Genomic DNA, 25715 nt, shown 5'->3' with positions numbered 1-25715 from the left:
GAGCTGCTCCCATGGCTATTGGAGATATACAGTACATGGTGTACATACCTTCTTTGTGTATTGAAAACCCCTTTAATTCATATGTCCCTAAAACCTACAAGAGTCCCACAATTTCGTGACATGTGGCATTTTTTTTTAGCGAAGAATAGAGTAATTTTGAAGAATAGAGTAAGTTTTGAATTTTGTGAAGAATAGAGTAATTCTTGTAAGTTTTGCATCCTCTATTTGCAGTAGTGTTATGGGTCTGCGTTGCAAAAATGTATCTGATGCCAGCAATGGGAATTAAAGGGGGTTGCTGCATGTTTTTTTTTATTTCCATCTAGCTGTGTTCAGGGTGCAGAAAAAAAGAATACTTACCCTTCTTGATCCCCCGCCGCTGCCATTTTATCAGTGTTGGTCCCCACTGCCATGTTCACTGATTGGCTGAGCGGGAAGGTCCTTTTGCTGACACCTTTCGCAGCAGGGACTGACACTGAGAAGGTGGTGGCGGCAGGGAATGAGGAGGATAAGTATAGATTTTTCTCTATAAAACTATGCCCTGAGTACTATTCTCCAAAATCTCCTTTAAGTGTCATGCAGTAGTACAACTTGAAGATCCTGGGCCAATGCTAAATCTGTAACATGTCCCTTACCTACAGTGTGCCCTTTATAATACTGAAGTCTTTTTATAGGCCATTGGGTATAACTGCTACCTCTACTCCCCTTGTAGCAGTGTTCCCCTATCCTTTGTCTGTCAGGGCCTGATGGGACACAGGTTGTGGGCAGAGGCGTAGCTTTTGGGCCCCAATGCAAATTCTGCAACAGGGCCCCATATGTCAATTATAATACTGGTCTCTTATGAGGAAGATGTGCTTTGGGGTCCCCTTAGGCACCAGGGTCCTGATGTGACTGCTACCTCTGCTACCTCTATAGCTATGCCCCTAGTTGGGGGGAACATGTTATGCCACAGGTTGGGGAACAATGCTTTATAGCTATGCCCCTTGGGTCATGAATAAAAACCTATACGGATTGACCCTGACATTGCCAATATGGTTTGGTGGGTGAGTAACACATTAGAAGGAACCATTGTGAAGTTCATCCATTCATTGCTTATTGATACGGATCATTCGATATTTTTATATTTACAGGTGTAGGCTGGCTTTCCAGTTGTGAACTGGAGTTAAGAGATTGGTTTCTCAGAGGTCTAGTGGATGCTGGTGATTGTATCACTTGGAGTTGGCTTCTCGTTGAGGAATGCAGAACGTTGACATAAGTGGAGGTTATTCCTTGTGTTCTTCAAGACCATTATATGAAGGGCAACAAATCTTCAGGCTCCCTTTTTGTGTTTTTTGTATGACAATGTTATAATAATAGCAGTAATTCCTGTGTACTTAATGTAAGTATGTAGAGTAAATGTCGGGATCACCGGCCCCAGGCATACTAGCGTAGTCACCTCCATTGTAGGAGCTTTCAAAGTTCTTAGGAGTAGATCCAACTTCGTCAGCCTTGCCAACCAAAACAAGTGCCAGAAGACCTGTCTTGGCCCCCAAGGCTTTATGGGTTGAGGTTACAAAGGCACATCGTCCTCACTGTGCTCTGCAAACACTTGGAAGTCCCTCAAGATCTGTGATACGTTCTCCGAGCCTTGACCAGACAGATCATCCAGCTCCGAGTCCGGGGTGACCTCTGGAGTAGCTAAAATTGTGATGTCATCAGGTATCATGGAGGGGTCAGGAGATGGAGGAGCCTTTGGAACCACCCTCTGGGATTCCTTTCGAGACAGTGAGCGATTGGCATCACGGAAACTTGCAAAGGGCGGGCGCAGACGAACTCCTGACTGGGCCGTCCCTTCAATAGCCTTTTGTAACTAAGGAAAAATAAGAAAATGGGATTATATAGATTTTTCTTAATGCACCTGATGAACATACCGGCAGCAATTTTTTTTATTTTTTTGGAAATTTTTTCACCCTTTTTTGTTTTTTTCAGGCCCAGAGGAAGTTTCCCAAAACCCCCGCATGCTCTGGGTATGATGTTTATAAAATTCAATTTTGGCATCTTACCTCTCATAAACTTCGATAGTTGGAAAATAAAAACTCTACAAACAATGCCATGTGTGTATAGATATTGGCGTTTTTTTCTGCTGGTTTTCCATCAATTTGATTAGTGTGATAAAAGAATCACATGACTTATAATGAAAAAAAAAAATCAAAAGAAATGTCTTTACTACTGTGTTTACCCAAAAATAAGACACTGTCTTATATTTATTTTTTCTCAAAAAGACACTCCATGGCTTATTTTCAGGGGATGTCTTATACGCCCATTCCCCCTTCCCCTTATTTTATGTTCACTGTTTGAATATGAAATGGAGAGAAATTTACTGAATTTCTCCTCCATTTCATGAACCTGGCCTCTCCTTCCCATGCGGATGCACCATAGAGTACTGGGAGGAAGTGGCTTTAACTTCCTCCCTATGCTAAGCAACCACAGGGAGTTGGGGGCCGCCGCATCCCCACACTGATCAGCTGGGACACGGGACATGCCGCCGCACTGAAGGTGCTGCCGCACAGGATCGGGACATCCCTAAGCTGCCCTGCCTGTCAGCTGCCGTCCCCAGTCTCCGCAGATCCGCTGCGGGTTTGAAAAGAAATCCGCTCCTGTGAACGAGCCCTTAGACGGTTTTTGGACTGATTTCAACCAATCAGATCGCTCCTTTCATTTTCCAGAGGCCTTTTTTAAAAATGAAAGAAGCGATCTGATTGGTTGCTATGGGCAACTGGTCAACTTTTCTTCTGCTGCATAGGTTTTGATAAATCTCCCCCAAAATGATGCTGTAGTTTAAGAGTATGGTCCCACTTACGGCTTAAGCAGCGTATTTCTAGCTGTGCAAAATGTGCAGCGTAGCGGGAAGTATGCTGCCTGTTCTCCGATCAGCCCCGTGTGTTCAGTGAGGTTTGAGGGCGGGGCTGCGCAGGGGCGTGACTGTGATACGCAGCCCCGCCCCCAAGCCTCACTGCACACACAGAGCTGCTGCGTTTTTCCCACGGCGGAGCACATACGTGGGTCCGTACCGTTATAAAATTAATTATGGGATCTCTTTCTAGGAACAGAATTCTGAATACGGCTCTGAGTGTTACTGGAGTAATAATAACAGGCTGAGTATGGCGGTCGGAGTACTTTTTTTTTTTTTTTTTTTTTTTTAGCAGCGGCCATGTTGACGGCCCTCACGGGCGCTCGCCTTGTCTTATTCTCACCTCTTTCAGGGCGATGACTCCTCTCAGTTTCCCCCCGCTGGTGATATACGCCTGGCTTAGACCGAGAAGTGAGAAGAGCGTGTGCGTCTAGAGAGGAGAAAGAAAACACACGCAACTCAAAAATATTCTAAACTTATTTTTTGTTACATAAAATAACCTGAAAAGCTTATTTAAAAAAACTAAAATTTGAATAAATACAAGGAGGCAACTGATATATATTTAGCTTCAGTATTACAGTCAGTAGTCCCATATGTCAGTGTTTCCCAACCAGGCTTTCTCTATAATTTGCAGTTCTCTTAGAGCTGGTGGGCACAGCTCCTCCCTCCCCTTACCATAGACTTGTATTGCGGAGGAGAAGCTTGAAAAAAATAAAAAAAAATAAAAAAGAAGCATTTTTGTCTAAGATGAGACTGTAGGCTCTGTGTCCCTTTAGGCAGGGTTTACCAACCAGTGTGCCTCCAGCTGTTGCAAAACTACAACTCCCAGCATGCCCGGACAGCCGATGGCATTGAATTCATCAATCAGACATTTCAGTAGACAATACAAACAGATAGAGAGGAGCTGCAGTAAAAAGAACTGAAGAAAAAAAGTAACTCTAAGGTTCAGTATTTTGGTACCAAAATTAGTTGTATCCTTAACCCCTAAAAGGGGTACTCCGGTGGAAAATATATTTAAAAATTTTTTTTTCAAATCAACTGGTGCCAGAAAGTTATACAGATTAGTAAATTACTTCTATTTAAAAAAATCGAATCCTTCCAGTACTTATCAGCTGCTGTATAAAACACAGGAAGTTGTATAGTTATTTCCAGTCTGACCCCAGTGCTCTCTGCTGACACCTCTGTCCATGTCAGGAACTTTCCAGAGCAGGAGAGGTTTGCTATGGGGATTTATTTCTAATGTAGACAGTTCCTGTTACGCACAGAGGTGGCAGCAGAGAGCACTGTGGTCAGACTGGAAAGAACTACACAACTTCCTCTGTAGTATACAGCAGCTGATAATATACAGCAGCTTTTTTATACCATGGAAATCTGATTAAAAAGGTCCAATCAATACAATCAACCGATAAAAAAGTCCAATCAATACAAAAATGGTACCGCTAAAAACTTCAGATCACGGTGCAAAAAAAAGAGCACTCATACCGCCCCATACACGGAAAAATAATAAAGTTATAGGGGTCAAAAGATGAAAATTTGAAATGTATTCATTTGTGTGCATGTAGTTAGGATTTTTTCCAGAAGTATGACAAAATGTAAACGATATAAGTAGGGGATCATTTTAATCATATGGACCTACAGAATAAAGATAAGGTGTCATTTTTACCGAAAAATGTACTGTGTAGAAACAGAAGCCCCCAAAAGTTACAAAATGGCATATTTTCTTCAATTTTGTCGCACAATGAATTTTTTTTCCGTCTCGCCGTGGATTTTTTGGTAAAACGACTGTCACTGCAAAGTAGAATTGGTGGCGCAAAAAATAAGCCATAATATGGAATTTGGGGTGCAAAATTGAAAGGGTTGTGATTTTTAAAAGGTGAGGAGGAAAAAACGAAAATGCAAAAACAGAAAAACCCTGAGTCCTTAAAGGGGTATTCCAGATTTTTTTTTATTTTTATTTGACTATGCTACAGGGGCTGTAAAGTTAGTGTAGTTCATAATATAGTGTCTGTACCTGTGTGACGGTTTTCTCACAATTCTTCTGTGATTTTCACCCCAATATTTATTTTTAACTGCATACAAAATGACTGTTGTCTCAGATTTTTCCCAGGTTGCAATGTGGCCGAGACCTGACATCACTAGTCAGCTGATGACAGGGAGCCTGTTTGCTTCAATGGGTGGAGCAATCGCTTGGTGGGAGAGAGATCAATCTGCAACTAATGCAACAGCTGTAGGCACCCTGATTGAAAACCACAGGTCTTTTGAGTGGATGCAGCTCATTTATGATTCAATGGGTGGGGTGGCTGATGTGTGTGAAGGAGGAAAATGGAATTGTGGGATTTGTAGTAAAAAAAAAAGAAATGTCAAACAGGAAATACCAGTTCACAAAAAGCTGGCCACAGTGTTATGGTAATCTCATGACATTTAGCCCCAAGACAAGTGCAGATCCTTCCTAAGCATGTCCATTACTGTCTGCCAGGTACGTACTAAAATCAACTTATGGTGGAGAACCCCGTTAAGGGGGTAGTCACTGACTATAGAGCCGACATCAGTCAAATACAGTACTGGTGTACCTTGTGAAGTGATGTCCTCTCCACAAGCTGAAATGGTGATGGGTCAATGAGACAGCTATCGAAGGAGGCCACCTTCCCCAGCTCCTGTTGTTCCCAGACTGCAATCTGAAAATGCGAGATCATTCATTATTGACTTCTTCCCATGACACGTTAGAGTCTTTATGGTGTATGTCTGGTAGTGTTACATATGGACAAAGAGACTCCATGGCACTTTCCGCGAAAGGAAAAGTTATCCAGTGGCCCATAGCAACCAATCAGATCGCTTCTTTCACTTTTAACAAGGCCTCTGCAAAATGAAAGAAGCGATCTGATTGGTTGCTATGGGCAACTGGTCCACTTTTCCTTTGCATAGGTTTTGATAAATCTTCCCCAATATTTGGGGGAGATTTATCAAAACCTGTCCAGAGGAAAAGTTGCTGAGTTGCCCATAGCAACCAATCAGATCGCTGCTTTCATTTTTCAGAGGCCTTGTTTTTCAAAAATGAAAGTAGCAATCTGCTTGGTTGCTATGGGCAACTCAGCAACATTTCCTCTGGGCAGGTTTTGATAAATCTCCCCAATTGTGTCCTGTCATGAAGTATCTACATATAAAACCTTCTTGATTATGCAAGTGAGGTCACCTGACCTGACCGGGGCCATGTCCAAAAGCCACCGTTGGGGGGTGACTGTCACCTACGAAGACCATGGCCCAGATTAATCAAAAATGGAGGGAATTTCTGACAGCAACCAATCACAGCTCAGGTTTCACTTTACCAGAGCTCGTAGATCACTCCATTTTTTTTCTCTCACAAAGTTTGATGAATCTGGGCCTATATTCATATCACACCGAAATTTTTGACCCTGATATCTTCCATGTTCAGCAGTCATCATGTAAAACAGTGGTCTCAAACAATGGCCCTCCAGATGGTGCAAAACTTCAACTCCCAGCATGCCCGGACAGCCGTTGGCTGTCCGGGCATGCTGGGAGTTGAAGTTTTCCACCATCTAGAGGGCCACAGTTTGAGACCACTGATGTAAAAGTTCTTATTCCTCAGCCAATGGTTCTAATCTATCTTTGGATCCCTATTATTGTCCTCCTTTCTTGTCCCTCACTCCCGTTTGACTTGTCTTAGGGTGCATGCACACCCCTTTTTCAGGCTACGACTGGGCAAGGGGAAAAACCGTGTGCTCCCTTACCCCAGCCGGAACGGCGCTGAAATCCATTGACTTTAATGAGCCGGCCGGAATCCCCGTTTGACTCCTGTCGGCTCATTTTTGACCGGTTTTAGGTCCGGTCACAAAACCGGATACGGGCCAGAAATGAGCCGACCAAAGTCAAACGGTGACTCCTGTCGGCTCATTAAAGACAACGGATTTTAGCGCCAGTTCGGCTGGGGTACGGGAGCGCACGGTTTTTCCCCTTGCCCAGTCGTAGCCTGAAAAAGTGGTGTGCATGCACCCTTAAAGAGTACCTGTCATCAAAGCATATTTTCTAAACAAACTCAGATTATATTCCCTAACTACTCCTAACACCCCTCCGGCCTTTAAAAAATGCTTTTGAGCTTTAAAAAAATCTCTGTATCATACCTTTCCCCTTGCTCACATTGTGTGAACTCCCAGCAGGAGAAAGTGGGCGTTCCCCAGCAGGCATGACGTCACTGAAGCCTGGGAGGGCTGTGCCTCGCCATACCCCCGCACACACTTCCTGAGTTTGGTCTCCTGCCAGCCCGGGAGGAGACCAAACTAACAGTTTGACTTGTGGCAAGGGACAGAACAGTGCCACCTAGTGGCCGTTTATTCAATCACATTAAAAACATACAGTGTAAAGGTTGAGAAATTTAACAGCAAATAATAAGCAAAGTGTTTTATAATTACGTAAGGAACAGTATATTAAAAGTTTAGTTTGGTGACAGGTACTCTTTAAAGGGCTACTCCACCGGAAAACATCTTATCCCCTATCCAAAGGATCAGACATCTTATCCCCTATCCCGTGGAGTACCCCTTTAAGTCATTAAGAAGTTCTCATTCCTCAGGTCTGGTCCTTATCTCTTTATTTTTCTCCTTTCTTGTTCTTTGGTCCCCGTTTACTTATCTTAAAGTTTTGGCCTTTCCATTCAATGCCCCTTTTAGGCTCTGACCACAGAGCAGGCTATTTGTCCTATTCTTGAGGATTCTTCTGCCAGTTATTAATGATCAAACCCTAAAGCCTTAAGCTTTTCAGTAATAAACCGAGCCTAACCATGACGTCCTCCTGGCATGAATAGCATTATAGCTTTGTGTAGATCCTGTCTCTTGCTCAGTATGTAGCATTTAGGAGTGGTTGAGGTTCCATAGAAAAGGCAGAGATGAGGGCGCGAGACCTTGATCATATATTTAGTCCGGCTAATATTTATGACCTAAGAAAATGACTGGCAGGACACAGGGCTGGGGCAAAGCTATTTGCCACCTTAGGCGAAAGCTAATTTTGCCGCCCCCATGACCCTGCTCATTCTCTCCACCTTACTACTGGGGTGACACACTGTAACAAACCCCCTCCTCATGTAATCCCCTTACTACTGTGGTGACACACTGTAACAAACCCCCTCCTCATGTAATCACCTTACTACTGGGGTGGCACACTGTAACAAACCCCCTCCTCATGTAATCACCTTACTACTTGGGTGACACACTGTAAAAAAAACCCTCCTCATGTAATCTCCTTACTACTGGGGTCATACACTGTAACAAACCCCCTCCTCATGTAATCTCCTTACTACTGGGGTAACACACTGTAACAAACCCCCTCCTCATGTAATCACCTTACTACTGGAGTGACACACTGTAAAAAAAAACCTCCTCATGTAATCTCCTTACTACTGGGGTCATACACTGTAACAAACCCCCTCCTCATGTAATCTCCTTACTACTGGGGTGACACACTGTAACAAACCCCCTCCTCATGTAATCACCTTACTACTTGGGTGACACACTGTAAAAAAAAACCTCCTCATGTAATCTCCTTACTACTGGGGTCATACACTGTAACAAACCCCCTCCTCATGTAATCTCCTTACTACTGGGGTAACACACTGTAACAAACCCCCTCCTCATGTAATCACCTTACTACTGGAGTGACACACTGTAACAAACCCCCTCCTCATATAATCTCCTTACTGCTGGGGTGACACACTGTAACAAACCCCCTCCTCATGTAATCTCCTTACTACTTGGGTGACACACTGTAACACACCTCTTCCTCATGTAATCTCCTTACTACTGGGGTGACACACTGTAACAAACCCCCTCCTCATGTAATCTCCTTACTACTTGGGTGACACACTGTAACAAACCCCCTCCTCATGTAATCTCCGTTCTACTGGGGTGACACACTGTAACAAACCTCTTCCTCGTGTAATCTCCGTTCTACTGGGGTGACACACTGTAACAAACCTCTTCCTCATGTAATCTCCTTACTACTGGGGTGACACACTGTAACAAACCTTCTCCTCATGTAATCTCCTTACTACTGGGGTGACACACTGCAACAAACCTCCTCCTCATGTAATCTCCTTACTACTGGGGTGACACACTGCAACAAACCTCCTCCTCATGTAATCTCCTTACTACTGGGGTGACACACTGTAACAAACCCCCTCCTCATGTAATCTCCTTACTACTGGGGTGACACACTGTAACAAACCTCCTCCTCATGTAATCACCTTACTACTGGGGTGACACACTGTAACAAACCTCCTCCTCATATAATCTTCTTACTACTGGAGTGACACACTGTAACAAACCTCCTCCTCATGTAATCTCCTTACTACTGGGGTGTCACACTGTAACAAACCTCCTCCTCATGTAATCTCCTTCCTACTGGGGTGACACACTGTAACAAACCTCCTCCTCGTGTAATCTCCTTACTACTGGGGTGACACACTGTAACAAACCTCTTCCTCATGTAATCCCCTTACTACTGGGGTGACGCACTGTAACAAACCTCCTCCTCATGTAATCTCCTTACTACTGGAGTGACACACTGTAACAAACCTCTTCCTCATGTAATCTCCTTACTACTGGGGTGACACACTGTAACAAACCTTCTCCTCATGTAATCTCCTTACTACTGGGGTGACACACTGCAACAAACCTCCTCCTCATGTAATCTCCTTACTACTGGGGTGACACACTGTAACAAACCCCCTCCTCATGTAATCTCCTTACTACTGGGGTGACACACTGTAACAAACCTCCTCCTCATGTAATCACCTTACTACTGGCATGACACACTGTAACAAACCTCCTCCTCATGTAATCTCCTTCCTACTGGGGTGACACACTGTAACAAACCTGCTCCTCATGTAATCTCCTTACTACTGGGTGACACACTGTAACAAACTCCCTCCTCATGTAATCACCTTACTACTTGGGTGACACACTGTAACAAACCCCCTCCTCATGTAATCTCCGTTCTACTGGGGTCATACACTGTAACAAACCTCCTCCTCATGTAATCTCCTTACCACTGAGGTGACACACTGTAACAAACCTCCTCCTCATGTAATCACCTTACTACTGGCATGACACACTGTAACAAACCTCCTCCTCATGTAATCTCCTTCCTACTGGGGTGACACACTGTAACAAACCTGCTCCTCATGTAATCTCCTTACTACTGGGTGACACACTGTAACAAACCTCCTCCTCAAGAAATCACCTACTAATGGGGTGACACACTGTAACAAACCTCCTCCTCATGTAATCTCCTTACTACTGGGGTGACACACTGTAAAAAAAAAAAACCTCCTCATGTAATCACCTACTACTGGGGTGACACACTGTAACAAACCTCCTCCTCATGTAATCTCCTTATTACTGGGTGACACACTGTAAAAAACCTCCTCCTCATGTAATCACCTACTACTGGGGTGACACACTGTAACAAACCTCCTCCTCATGTAATCTCCTTACTACTGGGGTGACACACTGTAACAAACCTCCTCCTCATGTAATCTCCTTACTACTGGGGTGACACACTGCAACAAACCTCCTCCTCATGTAATCTCCTTACTACTGGGGTGACACACTGTAACAGGGGAAGTGGTGCTGGCTGTGAGCAGGTGGTTTGTAGTCTAGCTGGCTGAGTTTCTTGCAGAGAGCAGAGCAGCGCCCCCGTCTGGCTCTCTAGGCAGCTGCCTGTTTGGCCTATAGACAGGGTCGGCCCTGGCAGGACATTACTTTATGTGGCTCTCACCTCTTCTGGGGTCATTGGGTCTTCAGGCTCAGATTCCTGCAGAAAGAAAAGAAGAAGAAATGTTGAGTCTTGTCCGCATCTTCTTTTCTCCATGGAGGGGTTCAGTACGACTTCATACAAACTACATCATTTATTATGTTCCGAATTAGGAAAGATCTGAAGAAGAATCTGTGCAGGTCATAAACTGACACATAAATCACAATACTCTGAAACCACATATGCAGTTTTTGTTGCTCTTTTTGTTGCATTCTTGACCAAACACTGGAGGAGGATACAAAAAGATAATAAATATTATCTTCTTTTTATCTACTGCAGTGTTTGGTTCTAAAAAGAGCAACAAAATTGCATATTTAATTTAAAGGGGTGCTCCAGTGGAAAAAAAAAATTTTCAAATCAACTGGTGCCAGAAAGTTAAACAGACTTGTAAATTACTTCTATAAAAAAAAAAAAAAAGTTAACTCTTCCAGTACTTATCAGCTGCTGTATGCTCCACAGCAAGTTGTGTAGTTCTTTATAGTCTGTCCACAGTGCTCTCTGCTGACACCTCTGTCTGTGTCAGGAACTGTCCAGAGTAGGAGCAAATCCCTATAGCAAACCTCTCCTCCTCTGGACTGTTCCTGACACGGACAGAGGTGTCAGCAGAGAGCACTGTGGACAGACTATAAAGAACTACATAAATTCCTCTGGAGCATACAGCAGCTGATAAGTACTGGAAGGACTAAGATTTTTTTTAATAGAAGTAATTTTACACATCTGTATAACTTTCTGGCACCAGTTGATATGAAAAAAAATAATGTTTTCCACCGGAGTACCCCTTTAAGCCCAATGCTACGAATAGGCTACAAATTATTATTATTATTATTTAAAATAATGTGTATTAATACAGTAATTCTTTTTATTTTGCGCTTTATCCTCTGCATTTTTCTCATCTCATCATGTGACTCAGAAGTGGGAGAAGGAGCGCCAGAACAAATGCCAACAAACAATCATTTTTTTAGGCACTTTTTTCCACCTATAAAAGTCTATAGGGGAAAAAACGCCACAAATTCTTGAAAATAAATCGCCATAGCCAGAGCACGTTGCAATTTAAAAAAAATAGTCCCTGAACCTAAAAATCCCACTAAAAGGTGGAAATAACGGAAAGGGTGTGGTATTTCATATTTCTTTATTGACTCCCAACCACAGTGTTTTTAGCTGACAAAGACATCATGCAACAAGGAGTACGGCTTTTTTGGGGCCTTTTTTCTCTGTTTTTAGGCTACATTTATCTTGTGACTTTTTCCGGATGACACATGGGGACATAACATACTATAGTGATGAGTGCTCCAGTGCAGTAAAACTTTCCTCATATCCAAAGGATAGGCAATACGTTATAGATCACAGGGGTCCGTCTGTTTGGCCCCCCCCGCGATCTCATGCACGCCACCCCAGCAGGCTCCGAGAAGGGAGCATGTCGCGCCCCACATTAGGCGGTGGCTGACAGCCCCCCCCATGTATCACCCATAGAGATACCTGGAGGGGGGGCATGTTAGCATCGCTTTGTGTGGGGGTCAACACGCTCTCTTCCAGGGGACGGCTGGGATGGTATGAGATTGCCGGGGGCCCATCTGTCCGACCCCCCCGCGATCTAAAACGTATCCCCTATCCCCTTTTGTATATATCAATGATTGGGGTTGGAGGTTTCCTGCTGTTCCTTCATTCCCACCCGAAATCTCCGCACTGACCTCTGGAGGGTTTTCAGGTTTGTCCTCCTTAGGACAACAGAAGATTCTTGCCAGAGAAGAATTGAATCTCTTACAGCAACTGTCTGGAAAAAAATAGAAATAACATTTAGAAAAAAATGTAAGTACACTAAAGTAATTTACAAAAATTAAAGGAATGGAGAAGTATTAAAGGGGTACTCCGGGCAAAAACATTTTATCCCCTATCCAAAGGACAGGGGATAAGATGTCTGATCGTGGGGGGGGGGGGGGGGGGGGTCTGCTGCTGAGAGACAAATAAAAAGCATGGGTGAGAGAGTTTGACACAGTTGGGGTGTTACCTGGCTCTGCTGGAGTCGTGGGTGTCTCCGCTGAATTATTTGGGGTGATGGGACCATTGCGATGCTCGATCGGCTGTAAGGAATAATATAGATATATGGGTAGTGAATAGTTTGTTCTCTCTAACGCTTGTCTTCCCCCACCCCCAGTCTTTTAAAGGGGTACTCCAATTAGTTTTCTAATTAACTGGTGCCAGAAAGATATACAGATACGTAAATGACTTCTATTTAAAAATCTTAATCCTTCCAGTACTTATCAGCTGCTGTATGCTCCAGTTGTGTAGTTCTTTTATGTCTGACCACAGTGCTCTCTCTGCTGCCACCTCTGTCCTTACCAAGAACTGTCCAGAGCAGGAGAAAATCCCCAAAGCAAACCTCTCCTACTCTGGACAGTTCCTGACACGGACAGAGGCACTGTGGTCAGACTGGAAAGAACTACACAACTTCCTGTGGAGCATACAGCAGCTGATAAGTACTGGAAGGATAAAGATTTTTAAGTAGAAGTCATTTACAAATCTGTAAAATTTTCTGCCACCAGCTGATATAAAAACATGTATTTTTTCTTCCAGAGTACCCCTTTTATACCGGCGCTGATATTCATCCCCTGTATAACCAGCTGCATCTAGCAAAGAGATGGATATATATATATATATATATATATATATATATATATATATATATGTACAATGACGACAATTAGATTTGACGCTGCGCCCTCATACACATCTCGCTGTTTAGCGGTTTCTGCAGCCGGAGCCTCTCCTTATCTCACTTAAAGTATCAGTGGTCCATCAATATACAGTCAACAAGAGAAGCTGCCATGAACCAGTGTAATGCACAGCAGAATTAAAGGGGTATTCCGGGCAAAAACATTTTATTCCCTATCCAATGGATAGGGGATAAGATGTCCGATCGCGGGGGGCCTGCTGCTGGGACCCCCCGCGATCTCCCTGCAGCACCCGCATTCTATGCGAGGACTGCGTCTCCAATTTCAGAAACCTCCGGGTTTCCGGGACTGGAAACGTGATGTCACGCCACGCCCCCTCCATTCATGTCTATGGGAGGGGGCGTGACTGCCGTCACGCCCCCTCCCATAGACATTAATGGAGGGGGCGTGGCATGACATCACGTCCCCAGTACCAGAAACCCGGAGGTTTCCGAAACTAGAGACGCAGTCCTCTCATAGAATGCGGGTGCTGCAGGGAGATCACATGGGGGTCCCAGCAGCGGGCCCCCCACGATCAGACATTTCGGGGGATACGGGGTGAGGCCTGCAGGGAGATCGTGGGGGATCCCAGCGTTTGGACCCCCCCCGATCAAACACTTATAGGGGATAAGTTGTTTTCAGCCACAGATGGGCTTTAACGTTATATTTTATAGTTCGGACCTTTATGTACGTGGCGATACCACATATGTTTATTTTTATCATGTTTACATATTTTTTATGTGGGTTTTGGGAAAAGGGGGGTGATTTAAACTTTTAGTATGGAAGAGGTTAATTTACGTTTATTAACTTTTCTTTTTACTTTTTTTTACACCATATATTTAGTACCCACATGGGACTATTACATGCAATCTTCTGATTGCATTCACTGTTCAATGCTATGTCATAGCACAGCATTGATCAGTGTTATAAGGCTGAAGTATCGCAGAAGAGTTCGGAGAGCTGCCAGGAATGTTTTTTTTTTTTTAGACACGGGTCCGAGTCATTAATAGCCACCGGGACCACCCCACTATGACGCGGTATCAGCTTGCGACCCATCATCATAACAGGGGAGCGGGTGCAGGGCATACAGGTACGCCCTGCGTCGTTAAAGTGTTAAGTCAACATGTCCATCTGAAAGATAAGCCAACACACTAAAAGCATCTTGGTCTTGTTGACTTCTTATAGGCCACCAATGACTCAAGTGACCATGAATTTTGTTGACCATAGTATTAGCTTTCTAATAACGGCTAAAAATACCCAATATTTGTAACCCATTTGTCAAGTGTCACCACTGGATTATACAACTATGAGTGAACATGGGTTTGGTCACTGACCACATATATTGGTCAACGTCTATTCAACAATTCACTTTCATACAGTTTCAAATTGTTCTTTTCTTCTAACCTCTTTCTTTTCGTCCTCCTCGACACCCGTGTCTTCATCATCTACGTAACGGAAGGAGTCCCGTTTCCCCCCGGTCCGCGCTGTCCTCTGCCCTTTGTAGGGAGGTGAAGACATACGGAGTCTTCTCTCCTTACTTAGGACTCTGTCCAATAAATCTGAGACCTCTGATCTCTCAATAGATCCAAGGAGAACCATACATTCTGCAAGAAGGGAAAACATTATTGGACGCTGTAGGAAAAGGGGTGTGCAACAAGGACTTAGGGGGAGATTTATCAAAACCTGCGCAGAGGAAAAGTTGACCAGTTGCCCATAGCAACCATTCAGATCGCTTCTTTCATTTTTCAGAGGCCTTTTCAAAAATTAAAGAAGCGATCTGATTGGTTGCTATGGGCAACTGGTGGACTTTTCCTCTAGACAGGTTTTGATAAATCTCCCCCTTAGTCTCCAATAGGAAGCATCCCTGTGCAGTATCTCGATGCTTCATTCAATGACAGTGTTATACTATTAAATATTAACATCTACTATGGTCCCAAGCATCTTTGAGGCACTACCTTCCTTCAGAACCATAACCCCACCACCACAGCTAAGGACAGCAAGTCCCTGACTTTTCACACAACTTTACTGTGGTTCTAAAATTCTAATAATCTATTATATACAAATGTAAAAATAAATTTACAAATGGTTCCATAGTATAGGTAACATTGGACCTGGCCGGAATGAACTCATTTTTAACCATCTCACTTCAGGACCATAAATGTGGGTCCTATCAGACCACACACCTTGACAATTTGGCAGCTGACATTAGAAAATACATATTATCCAGACTCTATTGTTGGCAATGACCTTTGTTCCGCAAGCACCAACCCTCAACCAAGAGCTGTAGCCAAAAGGTGAAGACTGGTCACCAAAGATGCCCAAATATCGAATGCAACCACGGAGAGAATAGATTTGGTATCAGGACACCTTCCATGGCCCCAGTGGTCTTATATAAAGATCCCAGTAATTCTCATTAGGAGAACATGAACGACAAACTTGCCAACAGTCCCGATTTTGGAGGGACAATCCCAAGAACCAGGCCATAAAGGGGACAAGAATTGCATAAACCTCACCACATTTTACTACTTGATTCCTGGGTTTTGTCCAAAAATTACATTTTGGAGTTGTTCCCGGCCATTCGTTTCTGGGGAAGGGCTTGAATGTCCCAACTCTCCATTTTGCCTTTTCAAATATCGTCTAATACAGAATTGCAATTCTGTCTGTAACCAGGACCTTAAAGGGGTACTCCACTGGCCAGCGTTTGGAAGTAAATGTTCCAAACTCTGTTTTTGTGCTGCTGGGGTCGGCCACGGCCCTCATGACATCATGACCGCGCTCCCTCAATGTAAGTCTATGGGAGGGGGGTGTGACGACCTTCACGCCCCCTTCCATTGACTTGCATTGAGGGGGTGTGATCATGACATCACGAGGGGTGTGGCCGATCCCCGCAGCACCAAAACAGAGTTCGGAACATTTACTTCCAAACGCTGGCCAGTGGAGTACCCCTTTAAAAAATAAAAATAAAAAATTAGACTGCTTACCCTTTGACTCCACCAGGGGCAGCGTTTTGTGAGAGCAGGTCTTCAGGACATTGAGAAGATCTTTGTAGGTGCAGTGAGAAGACACATAACGAATGTCGCTCACCATAATATCCTCTACGAAAATGTTATATTTGCTGTTCAAACAAAATAAAAAATTTAGAAAAGATTTCAATTTTAAAATTACTACAGGTAAATTATACGTCATCATCTCATAGGGACATCACAATTCGTTTATGTATCTCTCTTGGCATCACCTAGGTCAAGCAGTGTCCTCTAGCAGGTGACTCTTTATAGTAATATAGTCCTTCTGCCCCTTTATGGTAATACAGTTCTTCTTCCCCTTTATAGTAATACAGTCCTTCTGCCCCTTTATAGTAATACAGTCCTTCTGCTCCTTTATAGTAATATAGTCATTCCACCCCTTTATAGTAATACAGTCCTTCTGCCCCTTTATAGTAATATAGTCCTTCTGCCCCTTTATGATAATACAGTCCTTCTGCCCCTTTATAGTAATACAGTCCTTCTGCCCCTTTATAGTAATACAGTCCTTCTGCCCCTTTATAGTAATATAGTCCTTCTGCCCCTTTATAGTAATACAGTCCTTCTGCCCCTTTGTAGTAATACAGTCCTTCTGCCCCTTTGTAGTAATACAGTTCTTCTGCCCCTTTATAGTAATACAGTCCTTCTGCCCCTTTGTAGTAATACAGTCCTTCTGCCCCTTTGTAGTAATACAGTCCTTCTGCCCCTTTGTAGTAATACAGTTCTTCTGCCCCTTTATAGTAATACAGTCCTTCTGCCCCTTTGTAGTAATACAGTTCTTCTTCCCCTTTATAGTAATACAGTCCTTCTGCCCCTTTGTAGTAATACAGTCCTTCTGCCCCTTTGTAGTAATACAGTTCTTCTGCCCCTTTATAGTAATACAGTCCTTCTGCCCCTTTATAGTAATATAGTCCTTCTGCCCCTTTATAGTAATACAGTCCTTCTGCCCCTTTATAGTAATACAGTCCTTCTGCCCCTTTATAGTAATACAGTCCTTCTGCCCCTTTATAGTAATACAGTAATTTTGCCCCTTTATAGTAATACAGTCATTCTGCCCCTTTATGGTAATACAGTTCTTCTGCCCCTTTATAGTAATACAGTCCTTCTGCCCCTTTATAGTAATACAGTCCTTCTGCTCCTTTATAGTAATATAGTCATTCCACCCCTTTATAGTAATACAGTCCTTCTGCCCCTTTATAGTAATATAGTCCTTCTGCCCCTTTATGATAATACAGTCCTTCTGCCCCTTTATAGTAATACAGTCCTTCTGCCCCTTTATAGTAATACAGTCCTTCTGCCCCTTTATAGTAATATAGTCCTTCTGCCCCTTTATAGTAATACAGTCCTTCTGCCCCTTTATAGTAATACAGTTCTTCTGCCCCTTTATAGTAATACAGACCTTCTGCCCCTTTATAGTAATACAGTCTTTCTGCCCCTTTATAGTAATACAGTCCTTCTGCCCCTTTATGGTAATACAGTCCTTCTGCTCATTTAAAGTAATACAGTCATTTTGCCCCTTTATAATAATACAGTCCTTCTGCTCCTTTATAGTAATACAGTCATTTTGCCCCATTATAGTAATACAGTCCTTCTGCCCCTTTATAGTAATACAGTCCTTCTGCTCCTTTATAGTAATACAGTCATTTTGCCCCTTTATAGTAATACAGTCCTTCTACCCCTTTATAGTAATACAGACCTTCTGCCCCTTTATATTAATACAGTCCTTCTTCCCCTTTCTAGTAATACAGTCTTTCTGCCCCTTTATAGTAATAAAGTCTGTATGCCCCTTTGTAGTAATACAGTCCTTCTGCCCCTTTACAGTAATATAGTCCTTCTGCCCCTTTATAGTAATACAGTCCTTCTGCCCCTTTATAGTAATACAGCCATGTTGCCCCTTTATAGTAATACAGTCCTTATGCCCCTTTGTAGTAATACAGTCCTTCTGCCCCTTTACAGTAATACAGTCCTTCTGCCCCTTTATGGTAATACAGTCCTTCTGCCCCTTTATAGTAATACAGTCCTTCTGCTCATTTATAGTAATACAGTCATTTTGCCCCTTTATAGTAATACAGTCCTTCTGCTCCTTTATAGTAATACAGTCCTTCTGCCCCTTTATAGTAATACAGTCCTTCTGCCCCTTTATAGTAATACAGTCCTTTTGCCCCTTTATAGTAAAACAGTCCTTTTGCCCCTTTATAGTAATACAGTCCTTCTGCCCCCTTTATAGTAATACAGTCATTTTGCCCCTTTATAGTAATACAGACCTTCTGCCCCTTTATAGTAATACAGTCCTTCTGCCCCTTTATAGTAATACAGTCCTTCTGCCCCTTTATAGTAAAACAGTCCTTTTGCCCCTTTATAGTAATACAGTCCTTCTGCCCCTTTATAGTAATACAGTCCTTCTGCCCCTTTATAGTAATACAGTCATTTTGCCCCTTTATGGTAATACAGTCCTTTTGCCCCTTTATAGTAATACAGTCCTTCTGCTCATTTATAGTAATACAGCCATTTCTATTCCATTAAAGGAAAACTGTCAGCTTGCTCCCCCCCCCCCCTCCCCCGCACTAACCAGAGGTACTGGCTGGTGGTGCGGGGGACGCTGATCAGTTTGATGCCTACCGTGCCCGGATCCATCCCGCCGTTCGGCCGAAATCTTCGATTTTCTGTATATGCTAATTAGGAGCTAACAAGCACAGGCGGGGTTACTGGCACTCTGACGTCAGCGCCGCTCGTCCGTAGCACCGCCCAGCTCATCAAGATTCCTCCCTCCTCCTCTCCCTCTTCTTCCTGCTCTGTAATGAAGAGGGAGAGGCGGAGGGAGAGGAGGAATATTGATGAGCTGGGCGGTGCTACGGACGAGCGGCGCTGACGTCAGAGTGCCAGTAACCCCGCCTGTGCTTGTTAGCTCCTAATTAGTGTCACGATGCCGGCTGGCAGGTAGTGGATCCTCTGTGCCAGAGAGGGATTGGCGTGGACCGTGCTAGTGGATCGGTTCTAAGTCACTACTGGTTTTCACCAGAGCCCGCCGCAAAGCGGGATGGACTTGCTGCGGCGGTAGTGACCAGGTCGTATCCACTAGCAACGGCTCAACCTCTCTGACTGCTGAAGATAGGCGCGGTACAAGGGAGTAGACAGAAGCAAGGTCGGACGTAGCAGAAGGTCGGGGCAGGCAGCAAGGATCGTAGTCAGGGGCAACGGCAGGAGGTCTGGAACACAGGCTAGGAACACACAAGGAAACGCTTTCACTGGCACGATGGCAACAAGATCCGGCAAGGGAGTGCAGGGGAAGTGAGGTGATATAGGGAAGTGCACAGGTGAACACACTAATTGGAACCACTGCGCCAATCAGCGGCGCAGTGGCCCTTTAAATCGCAGAGACCCGGCGCGCGCGCGCCCTAGGGAGCGGGGCCGCGCGCGCCGGGACAGGACAGACGGAGAGCGAGTCAGGTACGGGAGCCGGGGTGCGCATCGCGAGCGGGCGCTACCCGCATCGCGAATCGCATCCCGGCTGGAAGCGTAATCGCAGCGCCCCGGGTCAGTGGATCTGACCGGAGCGCTGCAGTGGGGAGAGTGTAGCGAGCGCTCCGGGGAGGAGCGGGGACCCGGAGCGCTCGGCGTAACAGTACCCCCCCCCTTGGGTCTCCCCCTCTTCTTAGAGCCTGAGAACCTGAGGAGCAGACTTTTGTCTAGGATGTTGTCCTCAGGTTCCCAGGATCTCTCTTCTGGACCACAACCCTCCCAATCCACTAAAAAAAAAGGTTTTCCCTCTGACCTTCTTGGATGCTAGAATCTCTTTGACAGAGAAGATGTCCGAGGAGCCGGAAACAGGAGTGGGAGGAACAGATTTGGGAGAGAAACGGTTGATGATGAGTGGTTTAAGAAGAGAAACGTGAAAGGCATTAGGAATACGAAGAGAAGGAGGAAGAAGAAGTTTGTAAGAGACAGGATTAATCTGACACAAAATTTTGAAAGGACCAAGATAGCGTGGTCCCAACTTGTAGCTAGGGACACGGAAGCGGACATATTTAGCGGAGAGCCATACCTTGTCTCCAGGGGAAAAAATGGGAGGAGCTCTTCTTTTCTTGTCCGCGAACTTCTTCATGCGTGATGACGCCTGTAAGAGAGAATTTTGGGTCTCTCTCCATATGATGGAAAGGTCACGAGAAATTTCATCCACAGCGGGCAGACCAGAGGGCAAGGGGGTAGGGAGGGGGGGAAGAGGGTGACGGCCGTACACCACGAAAAATGGGGATTTGGAGGAAGATTCAGAGACTCGGAAGTTATACGAGAATTCGGCCCATGGAAGGAGATCTGCCCAGTCATCCTGGCGGGAGGAAACAAAATGTCGTAAATAATCACCCAAGACCTGGTTAATTCTTTCTACTTGTCCATTGGATTGGGGATGATATGCAGAAGAAAAATTTAATTTAATCTTGAGTTGTTTACAGAGAGCCCTCCAGAATTTAGACACGAATTGGACGCCTCTATCCGAGACTATCTGCGTGGGCAACCCGTGAAGACGAAAAATGTGTACAAAAAATTGTTTAGCCAACTGAGGCGCTGAAGGAAGACCAGGAAGAGGGATGAAATGTGCCATTTTGGAGAATCGATCAACGACCACCCAAATAACAGTGTTGCCACGGGAAGGGGGTAAATCAGTAATAAAATCCATACCAATCAGAGACCAAGGCTGTTCGGGGACAGGCAGGGGATGAAGAAAACCAGCGGGCTTCTGGCGAGGAGTCTTATCCCGGGCACAGATAGTGCAGGCTCGTACAAAGTCCACAACATCCGTCTCCAGAGTCGGCCACCAATAGAAGCGGGAGATGAGTTGCACAGATTTCTTGATGCCCACATGACCTGCGAGATGGGAGGAGTGACCCCATTTGAGGATTCCGAGGCGTTGGCGTGGAGAAACAAAGGTCTTTCCTGGAGGAGTTTGCCTGATGGAGGCTGGAGAAGTGGAAATCAGGCAGTCAGGAGGAATGATGTGTTGCGGAGAGAGTTCAACCTCCGAGGCATCCGAGGAACGAGAGAGAGCATCGGCCCTAATGTTCTTATCGGCAGGCCGAAAGTGAATTTCAAAATTAAATCGGGCAAAGAACAGAGACCACCGGGCCTGGCGAGGATTCAGCCGTTGGGCAGACTGGAGGTAGGAGAGGTTCTTGTGATCGGTGTAAATAATAACTGGAAATCTTGATCCCTCCAGCAGATGCCTCCATTCCTCAAGTGCTAATTTGATGGCTAGAAGCTCTCGATCCCCGATGGAGTAGTTCCTCTCCGCCGGAGAGAAGGTCCTAGAAAAAAAACCACAAGTGACAGCATGCCCGGAAGAATTTTTTTGTAGAAGAACAGCTCCAGCTCCCACTGAGGAGGCATCAACCTCCAATAGGAAGGGTTTGGAAGGGTCAGGTCTGGAGAGCACGGGAGCCGAAGAAAAGGCAGACTTGAGTCGTTTAAAGGCGTCTTCCGCTTGAGGAGGCCAAGACTTGGGATCGGCATTTTTTTTGGTTAAAGCCACGATAGGAGCCACAACGGTAGAAAAATGTGGAATAAATTGCCTGTAATAATTGGCGAACCCCAAAAAGCGTTGGATGGCACGGAGTCCGGAGGGGCGTGGCCAATCTAAGACGGCAGAGAGTTTGTCTGGATCCATTTGTAGTCCCTGGCCAGAGACCAAGTATCCTAGAAAAGGAAGAGATTGGCATTCAAACAGACATTTCTCAATTTTGGCATAGAGTTGATTGTCACAAAGTCTCTGAAGAACCATACGGACATGCTGGCGGTGTTCTTCTAGATTGGCAGAAAAAAATAGGATATCGTCCAGATATACCACAACACAGGAGTATAAAAGATCACGAAAAATTTCATTAACAAAGTCTTGGAAGACGGCAGGGGCGTTGCACAGGCCAAAGGGCATGACCAGATACTCAAAGTGTCCATCTCTGGTGTTAAATGCCGTTTTCCATTCATCCCCCTCTCTGATGCGGATGAGATTATAAGCACCTCTTAAGTCCAGTTTAGTAAAGATGTGGGCACCTTGGAGGCGATCAAAGAGTTCAGAGATGAGGGGTAGGGGGTAGCGGTTCTTAACCGTGATTTTATTAAGACCGCGGTAGTCAATGCAAGGACGTAGGGAGCCATCTTTTTTGGACACAAAGAAAAATCCGGCTCCGGCAGGAGAGGAGGATTTACGGATAAAGCCCTTTTTTAAATTTTCCTGGACGTATTCAGACATGGCAAGAGTCTCTGGGGCGGACAGAGGATAAATTCTGCCCCGGGGTGGAGTAGTGCCCGGGAGGAGGTCAATAGGACAATCAAAAGGCCTGTGAGGAGGTAGAGTCTCAGCTTGTTTTTTGCAGAAAACATCCGCAAAGTCCATATAGGCCTTAGGGAGACCGGTTACTGGAGGAACCACAGAGTCACGGCAAGGGTTACTGGGAACCGGTTTTAGACAGTCCTTGGAACAAGAGGGCCCCCAACTCTTGATCTCCCCAGTGGACCAATCCAGGGTTGGGGAATGAAGTTGAAGCCAGGGAAGTCCAAGGAGAATTTCAGAAGTGCAATTGGGGAGGACCAAAAGTTCAATCCTCTCGTGATGAGATCCGATACACATTAGAAGGGGCTCCGTGCGGAAACGTATGGTACAGTCCAATCTTTCATTGTTTACACAATTGATGTAAAGGGGTCTGGCGAGACTGGTCACTGGGATGTTGAACCTGTTGACGAGAGAGGCCAAAATAAAATTTCCTGCAGATCCAGAGTCCAAGAAGGCCATAGTAGAGAAGGAGAAGGCAGAGGCAGACATCCGCACAGGCACAGTAAGACGTGGAGAAGCAGAGTAGACATCAAGGACTGTCTCACCTTTGTGCGGAGTCAGCGTACGTTTTTCCAGGCGGGGAGGACGGATAGGACAATCCCTCAGGAAGTGTTCGGTACTAGCACAGTACAGGCAGAGATTCTCCATGCGGCGTCGTGTCCTCTCTTGAGGTGTCAGGCGAGACCGGTCGACCTGCATAGCCTCCACGGCGGGAGGCACAGGAACGGATTGCAGGGGACCAGAGGAGAGAGGAGCCGAGGAGAAGAAACGCCTCGTGCGAACAGAGTCCATATCTTGGCGGAGCTCCTGACGCCTTTCGGAAAAACGCATGTCAATGCGAGTGGCTAGGTGAATGAGTTCATGTAGATTAGCAGGGATTTCTCGTGCGGCCAGAACATCTTTAATGTTGCTGGATAGGCCTTTTTTAAAGGTCGCGCAGAGGGCCTCATTATTCCAGGATAATTCTGAAGCAAGAGTACGGAATTGTACGGCATACTCGCCAACGGAAGAATTACCCTGGACCAGGTTCAACAGGGCAGTCTCAGCAGAAGAGGCTCGGGCAGGTTCCTCAAAGACACTTCGGATTTCCGAGAAGAAGGAGTGTACAGAGGCAGTGACGGGGTCATTGCGGTCCCAGAGCGGTGTGGCCCAAGACAGGGCTTTTCCAGACAGAAGGCTGACTACGAAAGCCACCTTAGACCTTTCAGTGGGAAACTGGTCCGACAGCATCTCCAGATGCAGGGAACATTGGGAAAGAAAGCCACGGCAAAACTTAGAGTCCCCATCAAATTTATCCGGCAAGGATAGGCGTAGACCAGGAGCGGCCACTCGCTGCGGAGGAGGTGCAGGAGCTGGCGGAGGAGATGACTGCTGAAGCTGTGGTAGTAACTGCTGTAGCATAACGGTCAGTTGAGACAGCTGTTGGCCTTGTTGCGCTATCTGTTGTGACTGCTGGGCGACCACCGTGGTGAGGTCAGCGACAACTGGCAGAGGAACTTCAGCGGGATCCATGGCCGGATCTACTGTCACGATGCCGGCTGGCAGGTAGTGGATCCTCTGTGCCAGAGAGGGATTGGCGTGGACCGTGCTAGTGGATCGGTTCTAAGTCACTACTGGTTTTCACCAGAGCCCGCCGCAAAGCGGGATGGACTTGCTGCGGCGGTAGTGACCAGGTCGTATCCACTAGCAACGGCTCAACCTCTCTGACTGCTGAAGATAGGCGCGGTACAAGGGAGTAGACAGAAGCAAGGTCGGACGTAGCAGAAGGTCGGGGCAGGCAGCAAGGATCGTAGTCAGGGGCAACGGCAGGAGGTCTGGAACACAGGCTAGGAACACACAAGGAAACGCTTTCACTGGCACGATGGCAACAAGATCCGGCAAGGGAGTGCAGGGGAAGTGAGGTGATATAGGGAAGTGCACAGGTGAACACACTAATTGGAACCACTGCGCCAATCAGCGGCGCAGTGGCCCTTTAAATCGCAGAGACCCGGCGCGCGCGCGCCCTAGGGAGCGGGGCCGCGCGCGCCGGGACAGGACAGACGGAGAGCGAGTCAGGTACGGGAGCCGGGGTGCGCATCGCGAGCGGGCGCTACCCGCATCGCGAATCGCATCCCGGCTGGAAGCGTAATCGCAGCGCCCCGGGTCAGTGGATCTGACCAGAGCGCTGCAGTGGGGAGAGTGTAGCGAGCGCTCCGGGGAGGAGCGGGGACCCGGAGCGCTCGGCGTAACAATTAGCATATACAGAAAATCGAAGATTTTGGCCGAATGGCGCGACGGATCCAGGCATGGTAAGCATCAAACTGATCAGCGTCCCCCCCCCCCCCCCGCACTACCAGCCAGTACCGCTGATCAGTGCGGGGGGGGGGGGGGGCAAGCTGACAGTTTTCCTTTAAAAAACAAGTGTCACTTTAATAATTTTGCACAGTGGACAGAGCCCGCAGCCTTCGCTGCCATGATGACATATCAGAAGATCCCTGTGAGTATTTATAGACACAGATATAATAAATCCTACGAGCGGACCCGGGAGCCCCTGGGAATCATCTAATTATTGGACGCGAGTCCCTCCGAGAAGCCGCCGCACAATGACTACTTTCGAGAAAATGAGACAAGGCAGATGTTCTAATAAGACATTAGGGGAATCTCTATGTGGTGACATTACATGTGTTTGACGAATTATGTGACCTCGGTGAATCCTGACAATGACTTATGGAGCTGCTGTCAGGGGCGCTGGGGAAATTTTGTTTACTGATGTGGGGGATCTCTGACCCTTATAGTCTTTCTTATGGGGGTCCCCATTCCTCCCAGTCTGTAAGCTCTCTCGTGTAGGGCCCTCGCTCCCCCTATTTGTATATTTAGGGTGTAATATTGTAATGTCTGATACTTGTCTTTATTTGTACCCCAAAATTGTAAAGTTCTGTACAATCTTATATATTTTATTATTATTACCATCATTATCATCCTTC

General features: G+C 45.7%; 1 protein-coding gene across 2 annotated transcripts in view; it reads right to left on the bottom strand.

Annotated features, from left to right (window-relative positions):
- Positions 1–209: 209 nt before the first annotated feature.
- Positions 210–25715, bottom strand: part of CLCN1 (chloride voltage-gated channel 1) — a 185244-nt gene continuing 159738 nt past the window's right edge. For both annotated transcript variants that reach the window (XM_056529083.1, XM_056529084.1), the window contains 8 exons: positions 16395–16528; positions 14818–15017; positions 12711–12783; positions 12394–12476; positions 10670–10705; positions 5458–5562; positions 3231–3317; positions 210–1846 (listed from right to left, as the gene is read on the bottom strand). In XM_056529083.1, the coding sequence (XP_056385058.1) occupies positions 1547–1846; positions 3231–3317; positions 5458–5562; positions 10670–10705; positions 12394–12476; positions 12711–12783; positions 14818–15017; positions 16395–16528 (1018 nt within the window). In that variant the 3' untranslated portion in view covers positions 210–1546. The remainder of the gene's footprint in view (positions 1847–3230; positions 3318–5457; positions 5563–10669; positions 10706–12393; positions 12477–12710; positions 12784–14817; positions 15018–16394; positions 16529–25715) is intronic.

Source organism: Hyla sarda, chromosome 7, assembly GCF_029499605.1.
Source record: "Hyla sarda isolate aHylSar1 chromosome 7, aHylSar1.hap1, whole genome shotgun sequence".
Taxonomy (NCBI): Eukaryota; Metazoa; Chordata; class Amphibia; order Anura; family Hylidae; genus Hyla; species Hyla sarda.
Note: the sequence above shows the minus strand (reverse complement) of the source record. Positions and strands in the feature narration are given on the sequence as shown.